The sequence below is a fragment of the Narcine bancroftii genome, chromosome 2, assembly GCF_036971445.1.
Source record: "Narcine bancroftii isolate sNarBan1 chromosome 2, sNarBan1.hap1, whole genome shotgun sequence".
Classification (NCBI taxonomy): Eukaryota; Metazoa; Chordata; class Chondrichthyes; order Torpediniformes; family Narcinidae; genus Narcine; species Narcine bancroftii.
The window spans coordinates 100,812,197-100,834,454 of record NC_091470.1 but is presented as its reverse complement, the minus strand read 5'-3'; the positions used below and the strand labels follow the sequence as shown (position 1 = coordinate 100,834,454).

General features: G+C 40.6%; 1 protein-coding gene and 1 long non-coding RNA gene across 2 annotated transcripts in view; one reads left to right on the top strand and one right to left on the bottom strand.

Annotated features, from left to right (window-relative positions):
• Positions 1–22,045, top strand: part of LOC138754010 (uncharacterized) — a 94,413-nt gene extending 72,368 nt beyond the window's left edge. Inside the window, exon 3 of the long non-coding RNA XR_011351542.1 lies at positions 21,777–22,045. This is a non-coding gene — a long non-coding RNA (uncharacterized lncRNA). The remainder of the gene's footprint in view (positions 1–21,776) is intronic.
• LOC138754007 (transcriptional activator protein Pur-alpha-like) lies at positions 9,236–12,679 on the bottom strand. The gene has a single exon (XM_069917717.1). The coding sequence runs from the start codon at positions 12,657–12,659 to the stop codon at positions 11,796–11,798; it is 864 nt and encodes a 287-aa protein (XP_069773818.1). The 5' UTR covers positions 12,660–12,679; the 3' UTR covers positions 9,236–11,795.
• Positions 22,046–22,258: the final 213 nt, after the last annotated feature.

The following is a 22,258-nucleotide window of genomic DNA, read 5'->3' as shown; positions in this document are numbered from 1 at the left end:
AAATTAGCAGTGCATGCAAGCTCATCTCAAATGACGCCATAGAGGTTCCAGGGAAAGGGATGAATTAGGGATACACCACTCACCAGGTTTGGAAACAGATGCAGAGTTTAACTATTCAAGTTGATGACCTTGCATCAAATCCAAAGTCAATGATAAGTCAGGGAAAGGGGGATGGGACTACCATGATGGTATGGAAAATGGAAGAAATTAAATGATAAAAAGAGATCTGAAAGGAGCAGGACAAGTACAAAGAAAAAGCTGGAAATGATAGCTTGTTGAAAGCTGTTAAGTCCAGAAGAACATCCTGTGAACAGTTAAAAAGTGGGTTATTCCTTAAGCTTGTTTTGAGCTTCATTGGAGTAGTAAAACAAAAGTCTGTAGTCACTATGGTTGAAGTAAAAATACAATGCTGGAGAAACTCAGCAGGTCAAACAGTGTCCATAATACAGCAAAGATCACACCTGAATCAGTTATGTATCTTTACTGTATTATGGGCACCACTTGACCTCCTGAGTTTCTCCAGCATTTTGTTTTTCATTGGACCAGAGGCACAGACTGAGAACAGAGGTCCAAATGGTATCACAGCCTGGATGGGTGCGTTCTAAGGTATCCATCTATTTGTATTTAGCCTCTTCAATTTAGATCGTGAGCAGCAAATTCAGTTTGCTCATTTACAAGTATATTAAATTGTTGCTTCAGCTGGAAAGTTGCTTACAATCCATGGCATTTGTGTGCAGGGGGTGAGGGAAGGTAGTGAAATGGAAGCGTTGCAATGACAAAAAGGGCCTCAGAGCTCCAACCTGATTTAGGATAGGATTAACATGAAAAGAATGGATGATCAGATTTGGTGGGTGTTACTGCATCACATCTTTATTTTTTTAATATAAAAAAAACTACAGTCACTGCATTCCAGGAAGTTATTCCCAATTTCCCAGAACAGAGTCTGTGTAAAAGGATCAGAATGATTCCCTTCTGCCATTTAACCCCCTTGACCCCTATTTTCATGGATAACCTGCAGTTATCCTTGAACAACGGGCTAATGAACATGACGGCCAGCCTCATTAAATAGTGCCTAAACTCAATGTGATAAGGATATTTGGTGTTTTGGTCATTCCTGGGTGAACGGCCACTCCGGAAGTTAGGGAGACACTTCAGAATGGAAAATCATTCAAGTTCTATGTAAAAACTATTCAATTCTAAGATGTCAAAGTAGGTAAATAGATCTTACCTCTCCTCCTATCATATCTAATTAACACCTTTTGTTGGTCTGGGCCCTTCTGTGATTGCATTCTGAGATTTTTTTTTTTCGCTCATTCTTTGCTTATTCCTTGAATAGTTCAGGCCCAAAATGACAGCAATCTCTGTCTCCTATGGGCACTGAAAGACTGGCTGAGTTTCTCCAGCATCTCAATGTTTTTACTACAATCAGAGCATCTGGCAGACTTTTGCATTTCAAGTGGATAATATTGGTTCTGTCATCATTGCATCTCAGAAGGAAATCTTAGAATCCTGAGAAGGGAAGTTAGGAAATGGCTGATGGTAGCAGCATGTTGAAAATCATGGAGGACAATCTATTGAATGAGGAGGGAATCGAACACGAGGCCAAGGGCAACCACTTTCTGATTCTCGTTGGTAGAGTGTGATAGTAAAAATGCAGTAAATGGTACTGGCTGTGGGGGTGGAAAGAAATTTGTTGAGGCACCACTTGCTACAAAGGATCATACTGTCAGAACTGATTCAACAGGTGTAAAGATTGTTTTCTCAGCTTACCCGAGAAGAAGTTGAATGAAGGCAGATATGATAGCACATGGATACTTTGCAAATATGTAATTATTCCTCCCCCTGAGGTGGATATAAATGGATCAAAGAATGGTAGAATTAGGGTTGTCTGTTTGAAGGGTAAAGTGCAAACAAGTGGTAAAAATGAGAGTCGAAGCAAAGCCTATTCCATGAACCCAGTCAAGCTTAGCCCGATTTAAGATTCTTTTATTTGAAGGTTGTATATGTGTTAACTAGGTTAGGTTAAATGGTTGGACCTTGACGACCAATTCTGGACATCAGACCAAACAACATGAAAAGGCTGACAGGGAGGGGAGACAGATACAATTTGCATAGTGAAAATTCACTGCCAAGGTGCCTATGCAAGTGTCCAAAATGGTGACAAGAGGAATCAACGTTTTACATGATTATTTTGGTAGTTTTCACCCAACTGGAAGATGCTGACTCCTGTTGCTATGGGCTCCAAACTTTGAGAAACATACCCTAGTGGCTTGGGCATCTCAGCAAGGATCATCACTTTCCTACAAAAACCCCACACAATTCTGCTTTCACTGATAGTACATTCATTTTTAAGTTGTCACAGCATGGTAATTAGGACATCAGGAGTTGCAATTAGTTGCACAGATGAGAACCAGTGCACATCATACCATTGGTGAGAATGGTCTTCAAATAAAGCATTAGATTTAAAAGGGTGTGGGAGATGTCAGTAACCATGGATTTTAAATGAAAATGGAAGACTAGTTGCTCTTTTGAAAGACTGAACGGAAGTGGTTTTACTGTTCTTAAGTACTGGCTTCCCTTTTGATTCTCATCATTCAATTGCCATTTTGCAATATTAGCAAATTTATGGAATTATAGTTGCAAGTTCAACTTGGCATTTTATTTTTGTAAAATCCAGGGCAGTAAATTGAGGCCAATTCTATGAAAGGTGGAATTGTTCATTTATCCACAAGTAAAATATAATGCACAACTAATTTTAAAAACTGCAGGATAATGAATATTCAGACAGGATTAACTGATGAATGGTTAGAGTATATATTAGGGTATAGTGCTCAGATTGGCAGAACACACCACCAGCACCTCAGCCATGTGAAAATCATTATCAGAATGTGTAGCTTCAATGATGAGCTCAGTGACTACGAAGAACCCTCACTATTGGACTTTAACTCAGAACTCCAATTACTTTGCCAAGTTGAGATGTGTGTTCTAAACCCTAGCTGGGTGACTCATACGTGCATTACTGCCAAACACTCGTTGAAAATGAAACACTTCCTTTATAATGCCGGTTTTATTAGTAACAAATAAAGTTGGATCATTGTTAACAAAAACTTGAGTTAGAGAATAAATACTGCACACTGTTCAACAGGCAGCACTCATTTACACCAGCGTGCAAGCCCAGAATTAATATCTGTGTACTCCCCATGCAACATCATGCACAATACGCTTCAGATACACTTTACAAACAGCAAGTCACTGCTCAATTTAGGATTTTGTTTTGTGAGGCAACACATCAAAACCACAAGGTTTCTTTTTTTTTGGAAAGTCACAGGCTTAATTTGGTAGCACTCACTCCCTTTACCTTAAACCCACTGCAACAAAAAAAAACAAAAAAACAATGAAGACCTAATATCAGATACCAATTGGAGAAAATTGCAATCTAAAGCGATATGGGATCTCATTGATTTTATTCCTACTTCAGTCAAAGGGAGGAATAAAATTGGACTCAATTTTTAAAACCATACGGTTTTGTTTAAATAAGTGGCACTTGTTAAACAAGGGCATCTTTGCAAAGGCCAAACCACTCAAGCTTCCTCGAGCCATCTCCCACTAAACTTGGTCAGGTCCTAATTCTGAAATGCCCTGGTCTACTGGACCCATGCAGTATGATTGTGGTTCACTGCACAGTGCTAAATTTTGCGCCTGAGGATTGTATTGTAGGTTTACCTACCTAATACTTCCCCCAGCCTCAAAATGCAGTGGTATTTTATAGTCATTTAAATTTCAAATGGAATATAATATATTTTACTTTGCACAAATTCAACAATGTTCCATGTAAAAAAATAAAGATTTGTCTGGAAAGACAGGCTCGTACGTCAGGACTTCTTTCTCCCATTATTAACGATGCCTGTTCACTTGCACACCTGAGTTACCCTACCAGGGGGCAATTTTATTTTAATTTGCCCTCTTGTGCTCTTATTGTTTGTCTGTGCACAGATACGTTTATTGGCATAACGCAATTTGAGTCACCCTGCAAACAACGGCAGGATGTGCGATAGACGGCACGTGGGAGAGACGCAACACTAAAACGAGCTATATTAAAGTGCAAGGCGCTCAATGCAAGTCAGAGAATAGCTGCTTCCATCTCATCTGGGTGGTCACATTAGTGTTCAGAAAAAAAGTTCCTGCAGACAAGAGGAGCCTGTTAATTCTGGCAATTGGGGTAGGGGAGGGAGTAAAATTTGTCAGGCGAAATGATTAGCAGTTTGCAATAGATTTCAACGTGCAAATACAATTTGAAGTTCAAATGTGAAAATAAGTGGGACAGCAACAATGCCCAACTGATTTGAAAGTACATCAAATTGCATTTAGCATAGTAAATATGAGTCCAGAAATATTTCCCACTTGCTATTAAACTAATTGTTTCAATCAGTCTGCAGTTTAACAGTTGTATACTTTTTGTACTATGGCAATACAAAAAGAAAACTGTAAATTCTATTCTACTACAACACTCCCTCCCCCAAACTCTCTCCACAATTGTGTTGCACCAGGCTTTTGCTCGTGCTTTTAATCATACTAGAGCAAGTTACCACACTATGAACAGCAAATCCAGAAATACTTATTCACAGCAGCATCTCTTTACATTAAGCTAAAGTGGGTGCAAGAACTAAGCAACTGACAGAAATAAAGATGCCCTATTACTCCTCTATGCATCCAAGCTTTATGGAAGCCTAATTTCCCATTCAGCACAGTAGGCACTTCAAACATTATAAGCAAAAACATGGAGTAGGTTAGAACTTAAAAGGCAATTTGTTAAGAGTTTAGATTTCTTGAAATAAGCTGCAAACAGAATCTTTTATAGCTAGTGTTTTTTTTTAAAAAAGATTAAGTGATAAATGCCCATTTTAAAGGTCAAGTAAAAGTTTTTTTTCCCCCATTAGGTTCAAAAAATTCTTGCAAATAAGAGCCAAAAATTTGGGCCAGCCATCCAAATCCAAATAGCTCAAGCAGTTTTCTACAGTCATTGTTAGACATGAATGCACCCAAACTCACCAATTGAAGGTCATATACAACGATTCTCCAAAAAAAAAGTGAGAAAACACATACAACCTGCAAGGAGAAGGAGTCTGCTTTAAATTTTATGGATTTTTATATTCTAAAAAGTGGTTGCATATTGTTAGTTAATCTTAGTTAAAAGAAGACAATTTTATGAACATTGGTAATGTCCTATCAATTTATAATTTTTTTTTTCTTGGGCATTCCAACCTTTCTCTTTCACAAGGCAGGAAATCTTTCTCAGGTTATATGGTTTTTCACATTGCACCTAAACCTTGCCCAATTTTCCATTCTTCAAAACACCACCAGCCAATCACAATAATGGCCTTCCCTAGTGCCCACTCTCACTTTTTGGGAACCCATTTTGAATTCTACCCTCAAGCCCCAGGCATCATTTGCTCTAAATCATTCCCATGGATGAAATCGCCTTGTAGAGTAAGATTTAATGTTCATTTAAACCCTTTGGACATCACCCAGAGGTTTGGACACTCTTGGCAATATTCTTTCTGAGAACGAGTACCAGCTCTGGTTATTTGAGCAGTTTGCAGAGCTGGAATAAGAGGATAGCAAACCACTTGTGGCCCTTCTACAATGATGCACTTGCTCCTGGAGTATCAGTGGGTAGTGGACAGGTATCAAAATACAGAAATAAGCCTGGCTTGCTGATTGTCAATCAGAATTAGTAACTTTGAAAAAAGACCATATTTTCCCTTTTTTCTAAATATCAACAATCCGAATTGTCAGTAGAGCAGATATCATTCCATTTAAAAAGGTTTTCAATCCTTGCCATCTCATCCCATCCTGTTAAATATGCTCCTGCCTTTTTCCTTGACCTTTAAGTAAATGGACCATACATCATGTAATGACCAGAAATGGATAAACTCAATTTAAAAAAAATATAAAAGACTCACAGTACATATTTAACTATATTAATGTAGATATTCATTTTTGTCACCAAGCAACTATTGACTTCTCACAATTCTTGCCACTAATTAACTGCATTAGTCTGAGTCTAATGTACATGGCAAAACAATACAAGCAGATGCGACTGTACATTTTTTCAAGTGAAATACATAAGGAAATCAGAGAGGTAGCTAGGCACAGCTTTTCAAAACCAACTCAGCTGGTTAAACCCAAGAACACTTGGGACATGTGGTATGCCAGCATGACAATAGAAGACTTGGAAACTTGAACAGTACTGACTACTTTCAAATGCTGAGGTGGTTTCTGGCTATATCATGCAAACAGATAACAGTTTGTTACCTATCTTCGTACATGACTAACATGCTCCCCTTCCTCTCAGTGTTACTCACAAAATTAAAACATAACCATTAACTATGCAGATATGCTATTCTCCAAGAACAAGGACTTCTGCCCCCAGGTGTTCCTAAAGACAGTTTAATTTTATTGACTGCTAACATACATCTTGTTTTACTTTGTTGCCATATACAAGCAAGTAATGATTTAACTGAGCTGCTCCTACATCATAAGAACGAACACAGGGTGCTTGTACCAATTGCCTATATGAAATGGTCCGGGAAAAGGGGAAAGTAATTTACATAATCATTTGGTGGAAACCCATGAGTGGGAAAGTGCTCTGAAGTACCAAGGCAGCTGCTGGACTCTGGTATCCATGTTATTTTTCTACTGTACAATACTATGACAAACCAACATGTGGGAAGAGATTGGAGCACCATGTCAAGGATGAGTATTGTCAAGAAGCCAATGGCTAAAATTGAAATTACCTGACACCAGTCTTATCCCTAAAGGCAGTGAACAAACAGACTGAACTGCCACCTTGTGAAGATTTGATTATCTATTAAAAGCTGCAAGGGCAAGATATTTCAATTACTCGCTCACTCCAAATGCTTCCAACATTCAATGAGCATCAGCCTCATGGCCTTCAGGGACTATGCTAGCTATCACAATTTGCACAATGCACTCCAAACTGTGTAGCAGCATCTTGGTATGCATATGGTTTTAACTAATTTGTCAGCGACAAAAGCCAAACCTAATGCAACTCTGAGATGCACTGCACTGGTCCAAACCTTTTAACAGTTTACTGGAGCAGTCTAAGGAACGGGCTGATCGGTTTTAATTATCAAAAAACTTGAAAAGAAGGACAAATAGAAACATTAAAGCAAATTATTAAACCAAAACAAAGAAATACAAGTTTTAGTTACCAAATATCTAGAACTGATCAATAATCTTTTCATGGATACTAATCCAACACCATGTCAAAATTAGGCATAAAATTACAAGCTCAAACTCCAGTCAATTGTGACAAATGTGGACAAAACTTCCTTAATTACCAGTGAAATCACTGGACATCATGACAAAATATCTGTGCCATTACTTGATAATTATGGTAAAATGTTGAGACATTAAGATTACTGCCATGATGCAGAAGAGAGTGACTAATTCTAAATCACTGCTCTTGCAGAGCACCCGAAAGGTAATCAAATGTTCACCAGAGGCAAATGTTGAATAGGAGTACTGGTGTTAGTACTGACTTGGAAGTATTTATTCAGGATACCAGACCAGCTATCTGCAAAGAGAAGCATTTCATCCTCAAAAGGAATTGGAGTTTCTCTGCAGTCTTAATGAGAGATAATCACTGCACTGGCCAGAGGTCATATCACCACAGCCAAGAGATTAACCATGCCATAAGAACCAAAGAGGTTCCTCACCCTGAATCACCTACAGCCCAACCCAAAACAAAAACTACATTGGAAAGCCTCGAAGAATTCAAATAAAATGTCCAGGCGACAGACAACAATCCTCATCAGAACAACTTCCATTTCAGTGCCCACACCTCAAACATGCCATGTACGTGTCAGCATGAACACCTGAAACGATTAGCTTCTTTCAAAGAGATTCTACATTTTTACTATTTTGCATTAATTGCAATTTCCTTTTATTCTAACAAACCATGGCAAAATTAACCATTAATAAAATGCCTGTTATATATTTTGGTAAGTTATAATAAAGCACCAGGCTGGGAAGCTCTACATTACTCAACAGGGAGCCACTCTGGTATCTCAAAGCAATGGCCTCTCTTTCTGCTTACGAATTCAATTTAAGTAGAAAGCACGCTATCCCATAAAGACTGGGAAACAATAACCACAAAAGCCATTTCTATACATTAGATCTCAGTATGAGGACTACAGTATTTCTGAAATAGTCATTTCAACTGCAGCTCTCTTCTCTTCTGGTTTTAGTACATATATCTACAAGGTTTACTACTTTCCCTCCCTCCCACCCTCCCTCATTTCAAAAAACTGGATTCTGAAAAGGTTTGTCTAATGAGAGACATAACTTCATTCTGCTTTGTTTCCACAGTTTAAGACAATTGAATTTAATAATTTATTTGTTACAACATGACCATGGAAGTTCAGTTCATTTTTGTAATTGTGCAGGACATCTAAATTGGTCCATAATAGAAGAGTCGGACAATGAGAAAGTCAAATTTCTCCCTATTCTTTTCAAATGTCCCATTGCTAATAAAATTGTTTCTTTCTGGAATTACATAGGAAGCTTACCATTCAAACTAAATGCTTTGTGACTGCAAGATCATGAAGAAGCAAACTGGAGAGATTTGACCTGAAAATACATGCCCCAATCCTTCCATTTCCAAGCAGCCTCATAACGTGTAAGGTCAAAACACACGTTCAAACCAATCAAACCCACTTGCGGCACAAGAGTGACAGCTCTGACTGCAGCAAACATGGCCTGAAAGGTCAATCACTGTAAATTGGGAAGGAAAGATTTGCAGAAAGTCCAATGCATACTAAAGAATGTAATTGGAGTATGAATGAATTCTCTTGACATCATCAGGAAAGCCCCAGAATCACTTTCCCCAGCAAGTGTACTTCACTTCTCTTTACAATAGAACAATGGATAAAGAAATTCTGTTTTAGTCACACCTACTAAAACATAGATTGCCTATGTTCTTTCAGCACCTTTCACATGGCTATGCCTAAAAAAACATGGAATGTTGTCAATCTGCCTTGATTGCCTTGCAACTTATTAGCCATATGGAGAAATACAGCCAAAAGGCTCATTATCTGCAAACTTTAATTTAAAAAAAAGGCCTTAAAACGAATCTAATAATTTGTAAAAAATATATCCTATACTTGTTTATAAAAGCAGAAGGAAGTTAAAAAACCCAACATTAAGAAAAGCCTTTTTAAAATTTATTATCCACTGTGAAGAATTAAAACAAATATTTTTTCACATTGCATTCACAGCAAAGTGACAAAGGTCACAAGAACACCAGTCTTACTGTTCTGTAGAAACACTTGGAGACCATTTAAAAGTTACTGAAGTTGATAAATGAGGCATTGTACCGTGCCTCATATTATTTTCTTCACTGTGGAGAATAACGGGACCTTGCACTTTGTTTATTTTAATTTCTAGCAAGTTTTAAAAATAAAAATATCCCTATACACTGGTTAAGTGGATTATCAGAAAGCAAAACATAATCAACAAGTAACCTTGTTCTAAAGTTCTCAGAACAAAGATCACAAAACTGCAAATTTTTTGTATTCCCAAACTCTCTGCTGAAATTTGCTTCTTTATGTCAAGAGCTCATTTCATTTACCTTATTCAATCACGTTTCATATTAAGTGATTATTACACATTAAGCTGCTTCAAACAAGTATGGACTGTTGTACTCAACATGGGTGAAATTTTATACAGCTGACCAGACGTTACAAACCATCTTGTGTTAATTACAATCTAAAACCTGATTGTAACCTATTTTATAATTTTCCTCACTCATGAATCAATTCAATAGCACACAAAATCAAAATATGCAAAGTGTAAAGGACCCAATCTAGTGGAGGTTTGCACTTCCCCACCATAATTATATACCTAAATATATATTTACACACGCGCGCGCGCACACACACACACGCACGCACACACACACACACGTTTGCCTAGCAGCTTTTCCCAGTTATCCTTGATTGCTAGCTGGCAAGAGGTTACTTATTTCTTTCAGTCCAGATCTTGTTTACATCAGAATACATTCAAACTGAAAGAGGTTTGATTGCAAAAGTGACATCTGAACATCCTGGCTTTAATTCCTACCCTTTGATGCATCACCACCCCTTCCCCACCCTACTCATGGTTTAAATGCAATTGGACAACACATCACAACTTTGACAGCTCACTTAGGGGATATCAAACAGCTTAAAATTAAATTGCAAATAAAGAATAACGAATAGGATATAATGGACGCAACATCAAATGGGTCACAAAATTAAAAAAAAAAATCAAACTCACCGGCAACTTGGGTCAATCTGCAGGAAAATGCTCGTTATTTGCTCTAATAGCATACTCCAGAGCTTTTAGAGGGAAAATACTGCAAAATATAATTACCGTTTCTAATAAATAATAGACAGCTTAAAAAAATAACATTAAAGCCTAAATTCCTGCACGACTTAAAATGCCAAAAAACAGCAAAGCTGCATGACCCATTTCCTTAGTGCCGGCTTTTGCAAGAATAACTATTTTAGTTCTAATTTATTCTGCCCAATAGCTAAGAATTTTGTATACATAAATAATGTTTCTTGGGAAATTGTGGTTCAGTATTTTTTTTTATACAATTACTTGACTTAAAAGCAAATGCACATTCTCAAGTCTGGAAAAGTCAGATCGTAGGTCATGGATAACTGACTCAAAAATAACTAAAACAGGAATGCTCTGTTGAGCATCTCTTACAAGGCTCGACGTGCTATTTGTTTTTGACAGTAGTACCTGGGCTAGTTACAGCAGTCTCTACTACAAGGGTAACAAGTTCACACTAGCAGCATTTCTCCTGATGATATAAACTGCAACAGTAATATAGGACGGATAATAACACCGCCAAAAAAACTTGGGGGGGACGTGCAGCGGAAAATAACGCACTACAACAAAAAGAGCCTTATTACTCTCCAAAGGAGGAGTTGCAGTCAATCCGGATGCTAACCCTGGCAGTAGATTTCAGATGGAACTAGCACTGCACTATGGTATTGAATGTCAAGCCTTCATTTGTTTCCATTTAAAAACATTTTCTACATCAGGAATGACAGTTTTATCAAATATATTTGAAATATTCAGAATGAAAACAAATTTTAAAAATGACTCTTGATTGTCCAGTATTTAAAATAATTAAAAAAACTTCATAAGAACTTTTTAATATCCGAAGAACTTTTTTTTTGTTGAAGTGTTGCTGGCTTCAGTGACTTGATGGTGCTCTCCCAAATCACTCTCTCCAAGTCGAGGTCATAATCTGTCGCTTCTTTCTCTTCCTTTAAAGCTTTTGGTTCTGCCAACAAATCTTTTTTTCTCTCTCTCTCTCTCTCTGAATTGCTGATGGTTCAGTGATACGACGCTTTTCCACAAATAAGTGTGTATTTTGCAATGAATCGCTTATCCAAACGCTGAAGAACTTTCCCCCTTTTCTTTCACGTACGTGCATCCAGACCTGATGCAAGTTGGTTCCTCCTCTTCCCGAAGATGCATTCTGACTTAGGTAACTGCGTTTCCCAAAAAATACTATTCAAAACTTGGTTTTTTTTTAAATAAATCTTCTTTGCAATCGATTCAATTTGTTTTTAAAGATTTTAAACGTCTTTCTTTGCAATTGACACACCAATTTACTCATTAAAACATTTTTTTAAACTTTTCTTCTCAATCGACACAATTTACTCTTGTTTTCATGGGGTTTTGTTTGTTTCTTCTCTTCCGAAGAAGCTTCAATCGTCGTCCACGTCTTCCCCATCGGACTCGTCGGCTCGCCTGTCGAACAGCATCTTGTCCCGATGCTTGTCCTGGATCTCCTTCATCTCCTCGGCGTACTTGCTGAAGGCGCTGCCGAACTTGGACCAGGCCTTGTACGGGATGGTGATGGAGTTTCTGTACGAGGGCTTCACCTCGCTCACTCGCATGAACACGCCGTACTTGTTGGAGCCCACGTCGAAGAAGAAGCGCTTGCTGTCCACCGTGATGGACGTGCCCTCGGGCAGCTCGGCCTGGCCGCACGGCTCGTCGTCCACGCCGTAGTCGTCGATCAGCTTGGCCAGCGCGTCCCTGAACTCGATCAGGCCCTGCGCCGGCAGGGCGATGGTCTGGCCTTGCGTCCCCCCCAAGCCGGGGCCTCGGTTCAGGGTCTGGCGGATGCGCAGGAAGCGCCCCCGTTGGTTCTCCTTCAGGTCCATGTAGTACTTGCGGTTCTCCCGCACCAGGAACTCGCTCTTGAGAGCCCGCCGCGGCTCGTCCGAGCCCAGGCCGGCGCCCGAGTCCGAGTCCGAGGGCCCGAGCTGCGCGTAGTGCTCGATGAAGTCGCCCAGGTAGTCGCGGAACTCGGCCGCCACCGCCATGGACAGCGTCAGCCGGCTCTTGTTGCCTCCCGCGCCTACCTCGGCGATCTTGATGAAGCGGCCCTTGGCGTTCTGCTTCACGTCCAGGTAGAAGCGCTTGTTCTGGATGTCCACCCGCTTCGAGGCCAGCTCCTGGGTCTCCTGCTGCTGCTGCTGCTGCAGGAGGCCACCGCCGCCGCTGCCTCCTCCTCCGCCCCCGCCGCCACCACCTCGCTCGCTCCCGCTGTCTCCCTCCGCCATCTTGAGCCACCAGCCTTCCCTCTCCCTCCGAGCGGCGTCCGGACCTCGCGAGATCTGGGGGGGGGGGGGGGGGGGAGGGGAGAAGGAAGGGAAGGGGGGGGCGCGCGGCCGCGGGACGTGCCGGCCGCGGGAAAAAAAGGACCCGCGCACGCACGCACGCATGCGCGCGCGTCCAGAGGGTTGAATCTTTGGCGGGAAGGTCGGTGCCCATTTATTAAATCCCTTATTAATTCGTCAAACTCGAGTGAATTCGTTTCAAAACCCAAAGCAAAGGGGGTTTGTTGGGTTTAAACCTGGATTGGAGCCAAAACCTGTGGGCCACCCCCAAAGAGTCCTGAGGGTGCCTGCACCCAACTTGGACTCTGCCATGGGCCACCCTTTCCACTGGAACACCAGCGAGTCTCTGGCACACCAAAGTGGCGTCTTTCACTCCTTGGGAGCAACCCTCTGGAGGGCAGAGCCCAGAGATCTATCACTCCACAGGTCTGTTCATGGCCTCATGTCCCCTCCCGCCAAGACTACCCTCATCTCTCCCTTTTTGTTCAGATGCCTGTCATCATTTTTCCCTACCTTGAATTCAGCTCAAGCCTGAAATGTTGGTTATTGTGGTGCGCTGAGGTAGCAGCGAGCAAGCACAAAACTCGAAAGAGTATTCCACAGCTTTTATTCCGGTAGAAGTCTGAATACCGGTTCATGCCTTGGGGGCTCCCGAGTGACTGGCTCAGGAGATGCCAGCTCAGGTTTATATACCGGTCGGCTGATTGACAGCTGGCCAGGTGGAGTCAGTCCCCAGGTGGTCTTCCTGCAGGTACAGAGATCGCCCCCTACAGTAGGCTGGTGGTCGTATCACCACAGTTATGTATCCTTAACTTTGCTATATAGACTGTTTCTGCTTGCCTACTCCCTGTTCTCCCTCCCTTCCCCATCCCTCTGTCTTCTTTCCTCCAGCTCTCCATTTACAGCCATTCCCCCCTCCCCTTGTTTGCTGGTGTGCCCTCCCTCTCTTATTCACCTATTACCTCCTGCCTATGGGACTGTGTTTCCCCCCCCCCCCCACTTTGTTTAGGCATCTGCCTGCATTTGGTCAAATCTTAAGGCAAAACAGTAAATAGATAATTAGTGTAAACAAACTGTGAAATACAGAGAGAACAAAAGAAAAATGATAAAATGCAAAATTAAGAGTCTCTGATTGAGTTTGTCATTGAGGAGTCTGATGGTGGAGGGGTAGCAGCTGTTCCTGAACCTGGTGGTGCGAGTCTTGTTGCACCGATACCGCTTTCCTGATGGTAGCAGCAAGAACAGAGCATGTGCTGGGTGGTGTGGGTCCTCGATGATTGCTGCTGCCCTCTGACTGTAGCGTTCCCTGTAGATGTACTCAGTAGGTGGGAGGGTTTTGCCTGTGATGTCCTGGGCTGTGTCCATTGCCTTTTGGAGGGCTTTACACTCAGGTATTGGTGTTCCCACAACAGATGATGCAGCCAGTCAGCACACTTTCCACCACACCTCTGTCAAAATTTGCCAGGGTTTCTGGTGTCATACCAAACCTCCGCAAACTCCTGAGGAAGTAGAGGCACTGACGTGCTTTCTTCACGAAGCCATTGGGATGTTGGGTCCAGGAAAGATCCTCCAAGATAGTGACTCCCAAGAGCCTAAATTTGCTCACCTCTCCATCTCTGATCCCCCATTGATCACTGGATTTTATACCTCTGGCTTTCTTTTCCTGGTCAGCAATCAGCTCCTTAGTTTTGGTGACATTGAGTGCAAGATTGTTGTTGGTGCACCATTCAGTCAAGTTTTCAAACTCCATCCTGTATGCTGACTCATTCCCTTTCTTTATACACACACTACCATGGTACCATTGGCAAATTTGTAGATGATTTTATTGTCAGACCGAGTTACACAGTACCTGGTAAAGATGGTTTTCAGAAAGAGATGGTCAACTTTAAGCAGAAGGCGCAGAAGCCACCCACACCTCTAGGTTCAAAAACAGTTTCATTTTAGCTGTCAGGTTCTCTAATGACACTAATCAGAGACACGACAAACTACCTGTTCTGCTGCAGGTAAGAATTTTGGTGCATTTGTACAATGTACATGTCAATAATAAACTCATAACTATCTCATTTCTCTTTATTTAAATCATTCTGATCTTCCAAAGTGAATAACCTCACATTTGCCAACCTTGTATTCCATCTGCCAAACCCTTGCCCACTCACTTAACTTATCTATTAGATATCTCTGCAGACTCTCTGTCACCATCAAGAATCTGTCCGTGGATTTGTTCCTTATGGAACTCTGTAATCCCCCGAGCCCTATTGTGTATTACCCATTCTTATTAGTTCTCCCTGAGTGTATCAGTTTACACATATTGATTACATACCTTCCATTGTTTTGCCCTTCATATCCTGCAGCATTCTCACCATGCACAGCACCACCAATTTTATGCCATCTTCAGGCTTAATAATCCTAGCTGCCACATTTGGATCCAAATCATTCATGTATGTAACAAACAATAATGGTCCCAGCCCTGATCCCTGTGGTGCATCACTGGTCACAAGCTTTCAGTCAATCCTCCAACATCACCCTCTGCTTCCCATTACCAAGCCAGTTTTAAATGGCATTTACAAACTAGCCTTGCATCTCATACGCTCTAATATTTCAATCAGTTTCCCACTTGTGACCTTGTCGGAGTCCCTGTAGAAGTCCATGTAGACAATGTCAACCACTCCACCCTCATTAATATTTTGTTACCTGTAATGAGCTGATATGGGTGAATGATGATGATGTGCATCAATGTTTCTTTCAGACCAGCTGCCACTGCTTTTCTCTGCTCTCGAGTGTCAGTAAAACCTTTGGTATCCGGCACCTATGGGGATTGCTGTATAAGTGAACTTTCAGGTTGCTTGAGACTCACTCTTACAATGCCTAATTAATACACCTACATTAAGAATTATCAGTTTAAAAGATTTAAAAAAAATACTGTTCTTACACTGAACAAATTTTACTTAAAGCATTTTATTTTATATTCAGCCACATTCTTTGAAAACATTTAACCATCACTGCATATTCAGGTTTCTCCTCCTTCCGTGGAGCCACCCGAAAGACAGACAATAAAATTATAGATAATTAACTCCACTTCCCCCAAATTTACAGATAAAGCCTCTGACCAGGCGACTCTTCCTAAGCACGTATAAGGAGATACTGTCGAAGCAGGGATAAGGAGTCATTCAAACAGCGAGCAGCATACACCATCCCGGGTGACACCATTTTATTCAAACACAACTTTATTTAAACAGCTGCTATGAGCAAAGCACGGCCAAGGCCCTCCGCTGGCTGAATATTTGCTCCCATCTTCATCAAAGGTTTAAGCGTTTGTTCAGAGAGCATTCACTTTTACAATTTTAAACTTACATATTTTATCCTATTATTTTATATTTTTTATTTATTTCCTCGATTATTTCTTGAGGTTGCTGGTTGCTTGAATTCCAGATAACAGGGGTTTTACTGTACCTTATTTTCATTTTGGGCAAAGGTTGAAGCGGTGACCAACCTTCTGTATAGGTTGCTGAATTTTAGCATCCTGGCAGTTTGGCTACCCTCCTCAAAGATCAAACACATGTGATTTTGTACACATTGATGTTATGATCAAAGAGCCACACCAATGCCTCTACTTTCTCAGAACCCTGACAAAATTCTGCATTTCTCCGGGGTTTCTTATGAACTTTTTCACAAATGCACTGTGGTTCATATCCTGTCTGGATGCATTACAGCTTTGCCCGGGAACTGCTCTGCCGAAGACCACAAGAGACAGCAGAGTTGTAAACATAACCCAGGCCATCAGACAAACCAACATCCCTTCTATTGACTCTGTCTATAGCTCTCACTGTCTCAGGAAAACTATCAACGTATTCAAAGACCCATCTCACTGAGGTCATACTCTCTTTCCCCCTTTCTCCTTGGGTAGTAGACATTTGTTGTGGAAAACACAAACCTCAAGGTAAAAGGGCAATTTCTTTCCCATTGTTATTGGACTCTCAAATGGATGTCTCACTGGCAAAAGATAATGGCCTTACATGTTTTTAAACTGTACTTTTCTCAATTCTATGCATCATGTCTTTATACTTTGTACTGGGGAGGTCAAACTGTGGCTCGTGAGCCACATGCAGATCTTTGACATATAATATGCAGCTCACAGAAATATGGTGGTTGAGACAGGAATTGTATTAGCCACTGCTCACATTGGTAGTTTTAGTGGATTGAAAATACTTGGTATGTATACCATATATATGCGTTTAATAGTCGATACCAGGTAAAAGTTGACCCCCTATTTTTGGACACCGGTCCATCCGAGCTCCCAATGCCCCGGCCACCCGCTCACCAGGGCAGTTTGTGTGTAATAGTTGACCCCCTAAATTTTATCCTAAAAATTGTTCCACAAAATTCGATTAAATACCGTATGTGTACTTTTTGATTATTGAAACTAATACAAATTAGCAGTTTAGGAACTACATTCATAACCAATTTTTAAAAAAAGGAGTTTTGTAGAATAGAGCTAATCAGTAAAACCCTATGGTAACCAAAATGTTTTCTAAATTGAAACCAAATTCTCAAAAGTATGGCTGACTATTATCAGTTAACTTGGAAGTCAAAAAAGTCAAGGGTGCTCCAATTATCGAAAGGAGAGAATACCTTTTAGTAGACTTAATCTCTAGGTCAATCCATCTTGAAGCATCTTGGTATTCATCATTAGTAATAGGTAATAGTAATAGATCGAATATTTGATGCCCAGTAATAAAATCAAAAATTATGTAATGATAAACCTCCATTTTTTTTAGTATTTTGAAGGAATTTCTTTTTCAGGCGATCAAAAGAGATGAGACAATCTGATGAATCAAAAAAAGGATTTAGGAACAAAAATTGGTACAGCTTGAAAAATATATAAGAATTTAGGCAAAATATTCATTTTGATAATATCAACACATTCAATGAAAGTCATCGAAAGAGGAGATAGGGACTTCTTAATATGATTCAGTAAGGTAAGGAAATTTTCCTTAAACAAATTATTAAACTTTTTAGTAATAGTAATCCTGAGATAGTTAAATTGATTTTTAACAATTTAAAAGGGACAGAAGAATCTAAGGAACAGGAAGAGTTCAAAACAAATATCTCAGTCTACTGCAGGTTTAATTTATAGCCTGAAAACTACCAAATTGACTGAGAAGTAGCAAAATATGTGGAATAGAAATTGAGGATTGGATATGTATAGCAGAAGATCATCAGCTTAGAGAGATACCTTATGAGTATTTCCAGCTCTAGAGATTCCAGAGATCTCTGCTGATTGCCATAATGGGTCCAAAGCCAAATTAAATAGAAGAGGGCTTAAGAGACAAACCTGTCTGGTTCCTCAATGCAGTTTAAAGGGTTTGGATTTAATTGAATTAGAAAAAAATTGAAGCTGTAGGGGATAGCTATATCAGTTTAATCCAATTAATGAATCAAGAACCTAGGTTAAATTTCTCTAATACACAATATTAATATTCCTATTCCACTCTACTGAATGCTTTTTCGGCATCTAAAGAGATAATATATTCAGAGGACACAACTGTGGGAGAGTAAAGAACATCAAATATTGAGTTGTGAGCAATGTCTTTTAATAAATCCTGTCTGATCCTCAGAAATAATTAGAGGCTTAACATTCTCTAACCTAGAGATCTTAGACAGAATCTTGGCATCAAAATTGAAAAGGGAAATTGGTCCATAAGGGGACCAGTCTGAGGGATCTTGAAAAGAATAAGGGAGATGGAAGCACCGTAAAAGGTTTACTACTGCAATGGATCTTGTTTCATTCTCTTTGGGGTCCTTTTCTCAATTACTTTCAAAACTTGTTGATTTTTTTTAATAACCCCCATAATTATTATTAGTGATGGACTCCTTAACTTGGCCAGCAGCCCTCATTGGGTGGGGTTTGATTCTTAGTTTAGAAGTCTATGTATTTTTTTCTTTTTCCATTCAATAACATTGGTTCATATGTACCTTGTTCATTGTTATTTGATACTTTTAACTTGCTATTAATATACTTTATTATTACCATATGTACCTTTGTATTTTGCATGTTAAAATCAATAAAAATATTGAAAAATAAACTATATACATGAATAAATAATTATTACATACACGCATTTCTTAATATTTATATATATATGCATGTAAGATGTGCATGTAAGAATAAAAACGTATGTAATATTTTTTCATGTCTTGCTGCTATCAAACACCTGGTGTATACACTACATGCCTTGACATTACTCCCTGCAACAGTGGTCCTCAACCTTTCTCTTTCCACTTACATACCACTTTAAGTAATCCCTATGCCATTGGTGATTAATAAGGGATTGCTTAAGGTGGTATGAATGGGAAAGGTTGAAAATCACTGCCCTCGACCCAATTGTTACTGAAATATTTTGCTTGAGAAAAATTGTCATTGGCCCAATTCCTTTGGAGTTATGAAACTGTGCACATAACGAGTCAATTAGGTACAAATGAAACTGGTTTTCAACTTTTTCTTTCCACCCACATAGCACCTTAAGCAATCATTTACTAATCACAGAGTACCGATGTCATAGGGAATACTTAAAGTGGTATGTGAGTGGAAAGATAAAGGTTGAGAACCATTGCCCTACAATATTGTTTATTTGTCTGTTTACTTTTGCACAACCAACTTTATAACTTGATTTGCCTGGATACCACACGTACTGTTTCTCAGTACATGTTGTTGTTTTTTTTTTTCTTTGGCTTGGCTTCATGGACAAAGATTTATGGAGGGGGTAAAAAGTCCACGTCAGCTGCAGGCTCGTTTGTGGCTGACAAGTCCGAAGCGGGACAGGCAAACACGGTTGCAGCGGTTGCAGGGGAAAATTAGTTGGTTGGGGTTGGGTGTTGGGTTTTTCCTCCTTTGCCTTTTGTCAGTGAGGTGGGCTCTGCGGTCTTCTTCAAAGGAGGTTGCTGCCCGTCAAACTGTGAGGCGCCAAGATGCACGGTTTGAGGCGATATCAGCCCACTGGTGGTGGTCAATGTGGCAGGCACCAAGAGATTTCTTTAGGCAGTCCTTGTACCTTTTCTTTGGTGCACCTCTGTCACGGTGGCCAGTGGAGAGCTCGCCATATAACACGATCTTGGGAAGGCGATGGTCCTCCATTCTGGAGACGTGACCCATCCAGCGCAGCTGGATCTTCAGCAGCGTGGACTCGATGCTGTCGACCTCTGCCATCTCGAGTACTTCGACGTTAGGGATGAAAGCGCTCCAATGGATGTTGAGGATGGAGCGGAGACAACGCTGGTGGAAGCGTTCTAGGAGCCGTAGGTGGTGCCGGTAGAGGACCCATGATTCGGAGCCGAACAGGAGTGTGGGAATGACAACGGCTCTGTATACGCTTATCTTTGTGAGGTTTTTCAGTTGGTTGTTTTTCCAGACTCTTTTGTGTAGTCTTCCAAAGGCGCTATTTGCCTTGGCGAGTCTGTTGTCTATCTCATTGTCGATCCTTGCATCTGATGAAATGGTGCAGCCGAGAGACATGTTGTGGTGATATGTAATTACACCACTAGGTCACCAGGAGTCATCCCGGTGACCTTGTATATAAAGCAGTTCAGAGCTACAGTCTAGCCTTCCAGGTTTGTCTTGCAGAGAGACAAGACCTCTTAGTGTACATATTAGTTTATTAAAGCAGTCTTATACTTGCACTGCCATTGTGGTTATTGTCAGTACACATGTGATAATCCAAATAGCGCCTTTGGAAGACTACACAAAAGAGTCTGGAAAAACAACCAACTGAAAAACCTCACAAAGATAAGCGTATACAGAGCCGTTGTCATACCCACACTCCTGTTCGGCTCCGAATCATGGGTCCTCTACCGGCACCACCTACGGCTCCTAGAACGCTTCCACCAGCGTTGTCTCCGCTCCATCCTCAACATCCATTGGAGCGCTTACATCCCTAACGTCGAAGTACTCGAGATGGCAGAGGTCGACAGCATCGAGTCCACGCTGCTGAAGATCCAGCTGCGCTGGATGGGTCACGTCTCCAGAATGGAGGACCATCGCCTTCCCAAGATCGTGTTATATGGCGAGCTCTCCACTGGCCACCGTGACAGAGGTGCACCAAAGAAAAGGTACAAGGACTGCCTAAAGAAATCTCTTGGTGCCTGCCACATTGACCACCACCAGTGGGCTGATATCGCCTCAAACCGTGCATCTTGGCGCCTCACAGTTTGGCGGGCAGCAACCTCCTTTGAAGAAGACCGCAGAGCCTACCTCACTGACAAAAGGCAAAGGAGGAAAAACCCAACACCCATCCCCAACCAACCAATTTTCCCCTGCAACCGCTGCAATCGTGTCTGCCTGTCCCGCATCGGACTTGTCAGCCACAAACGAGTCTGCAGCTGACGTGGACTTTTTATCCCCTCCATAAATCTTCGTCCGCGAAGCCAAGCCAAAGAAAGAAAAAAGACATGTGATAATAAACAGTTCAATTCAAAATTACTTCAGGTGTTGACCCTGGTAAACCATGTAGCTGACACTCGTGCCAATGTATGGAAAAAGGCCCTTTGGTCACCAATCATCAAATGCCCAATTACAACTGCAAGATGCAAACCATGGTTAAGGTGGTATGCTTTGGATCTGGGGCAGTTCCTTTACTCCTCCACACTTTGATCTTGCCATCTCTCTGATTCACAACAATCTTAGTTTCACCCGTCCACAAGACCTTTTTTCAGAATTCTGCAGGCTCTTTTAAATATTTCTTTCACAAACTAACCTGGCCATCCTGTTTCGGTGGCTTGCATCTTGTACTGTAACCTCTCTAATCCTGTTCACTGTCTTCTGTGGACAGTAGTTGTTGACACATCACACAGAAGAATGCTTCTGATCTATCAGACTGGCATTTTGGGGATATTTCTTGATTATGATGAGAATTCTTCTGTCATTAGGAATGAAAGTCTTCCTTGGAATATCTTGTAACTACTGAGTTCACCAGTATACTCTTTCTTCTTAATGATGTTACAAACTGTAGATTTTGGTCATCCTAAGGTTTGGATGATATCTCTTACTGTTTTATTCATGTTTTTCAGCCTCATAATTATGGCTTCTTTGACCTTCATTGGCACAACTCTGGTCCTCATGTTGATAAATGGCAACTACAGACTCTAAAGGTGATCAAACGCTTAGAAGCAAGGCCAACTTTCTTATACGCACACCAATGAAGCAATTAAACATACCTGTGTCCTCACAAATACCTGTGAAGCCAAATGTCCCAAATATGGTGCCCTGAAATTTGGGGACTATATGATCAAACCAAAATGTAAAAATAATTTTGAATAAAATTGGAATATGCACTTAATTACATGTGAATTGTTTGATTGCAAGTTTGAAACAGTGGAGCACAGGGGCAAATAAAGGAAAAAAATGTCTGTCTCGAACATTATGGAGGGTGCATACAAGAAGCAATAGACAATGAACCAGACAGTTTAATTTTAAAGCACTAATTTTATTTCTAACTCTTAGGATATCGTTTTAACTCTTAAACTATCTTTAACACTATCCCCAGCTATAC

Coding starts and splice junctions, on each gene's coding strand:
- LOC138754007 (XM_069917717.1), bottom strand. CDS start 12,659: ATGGCGGAGGGAGACAGCGGGAGCGAGCGAGGTGGTGGCGGCGGGGGC.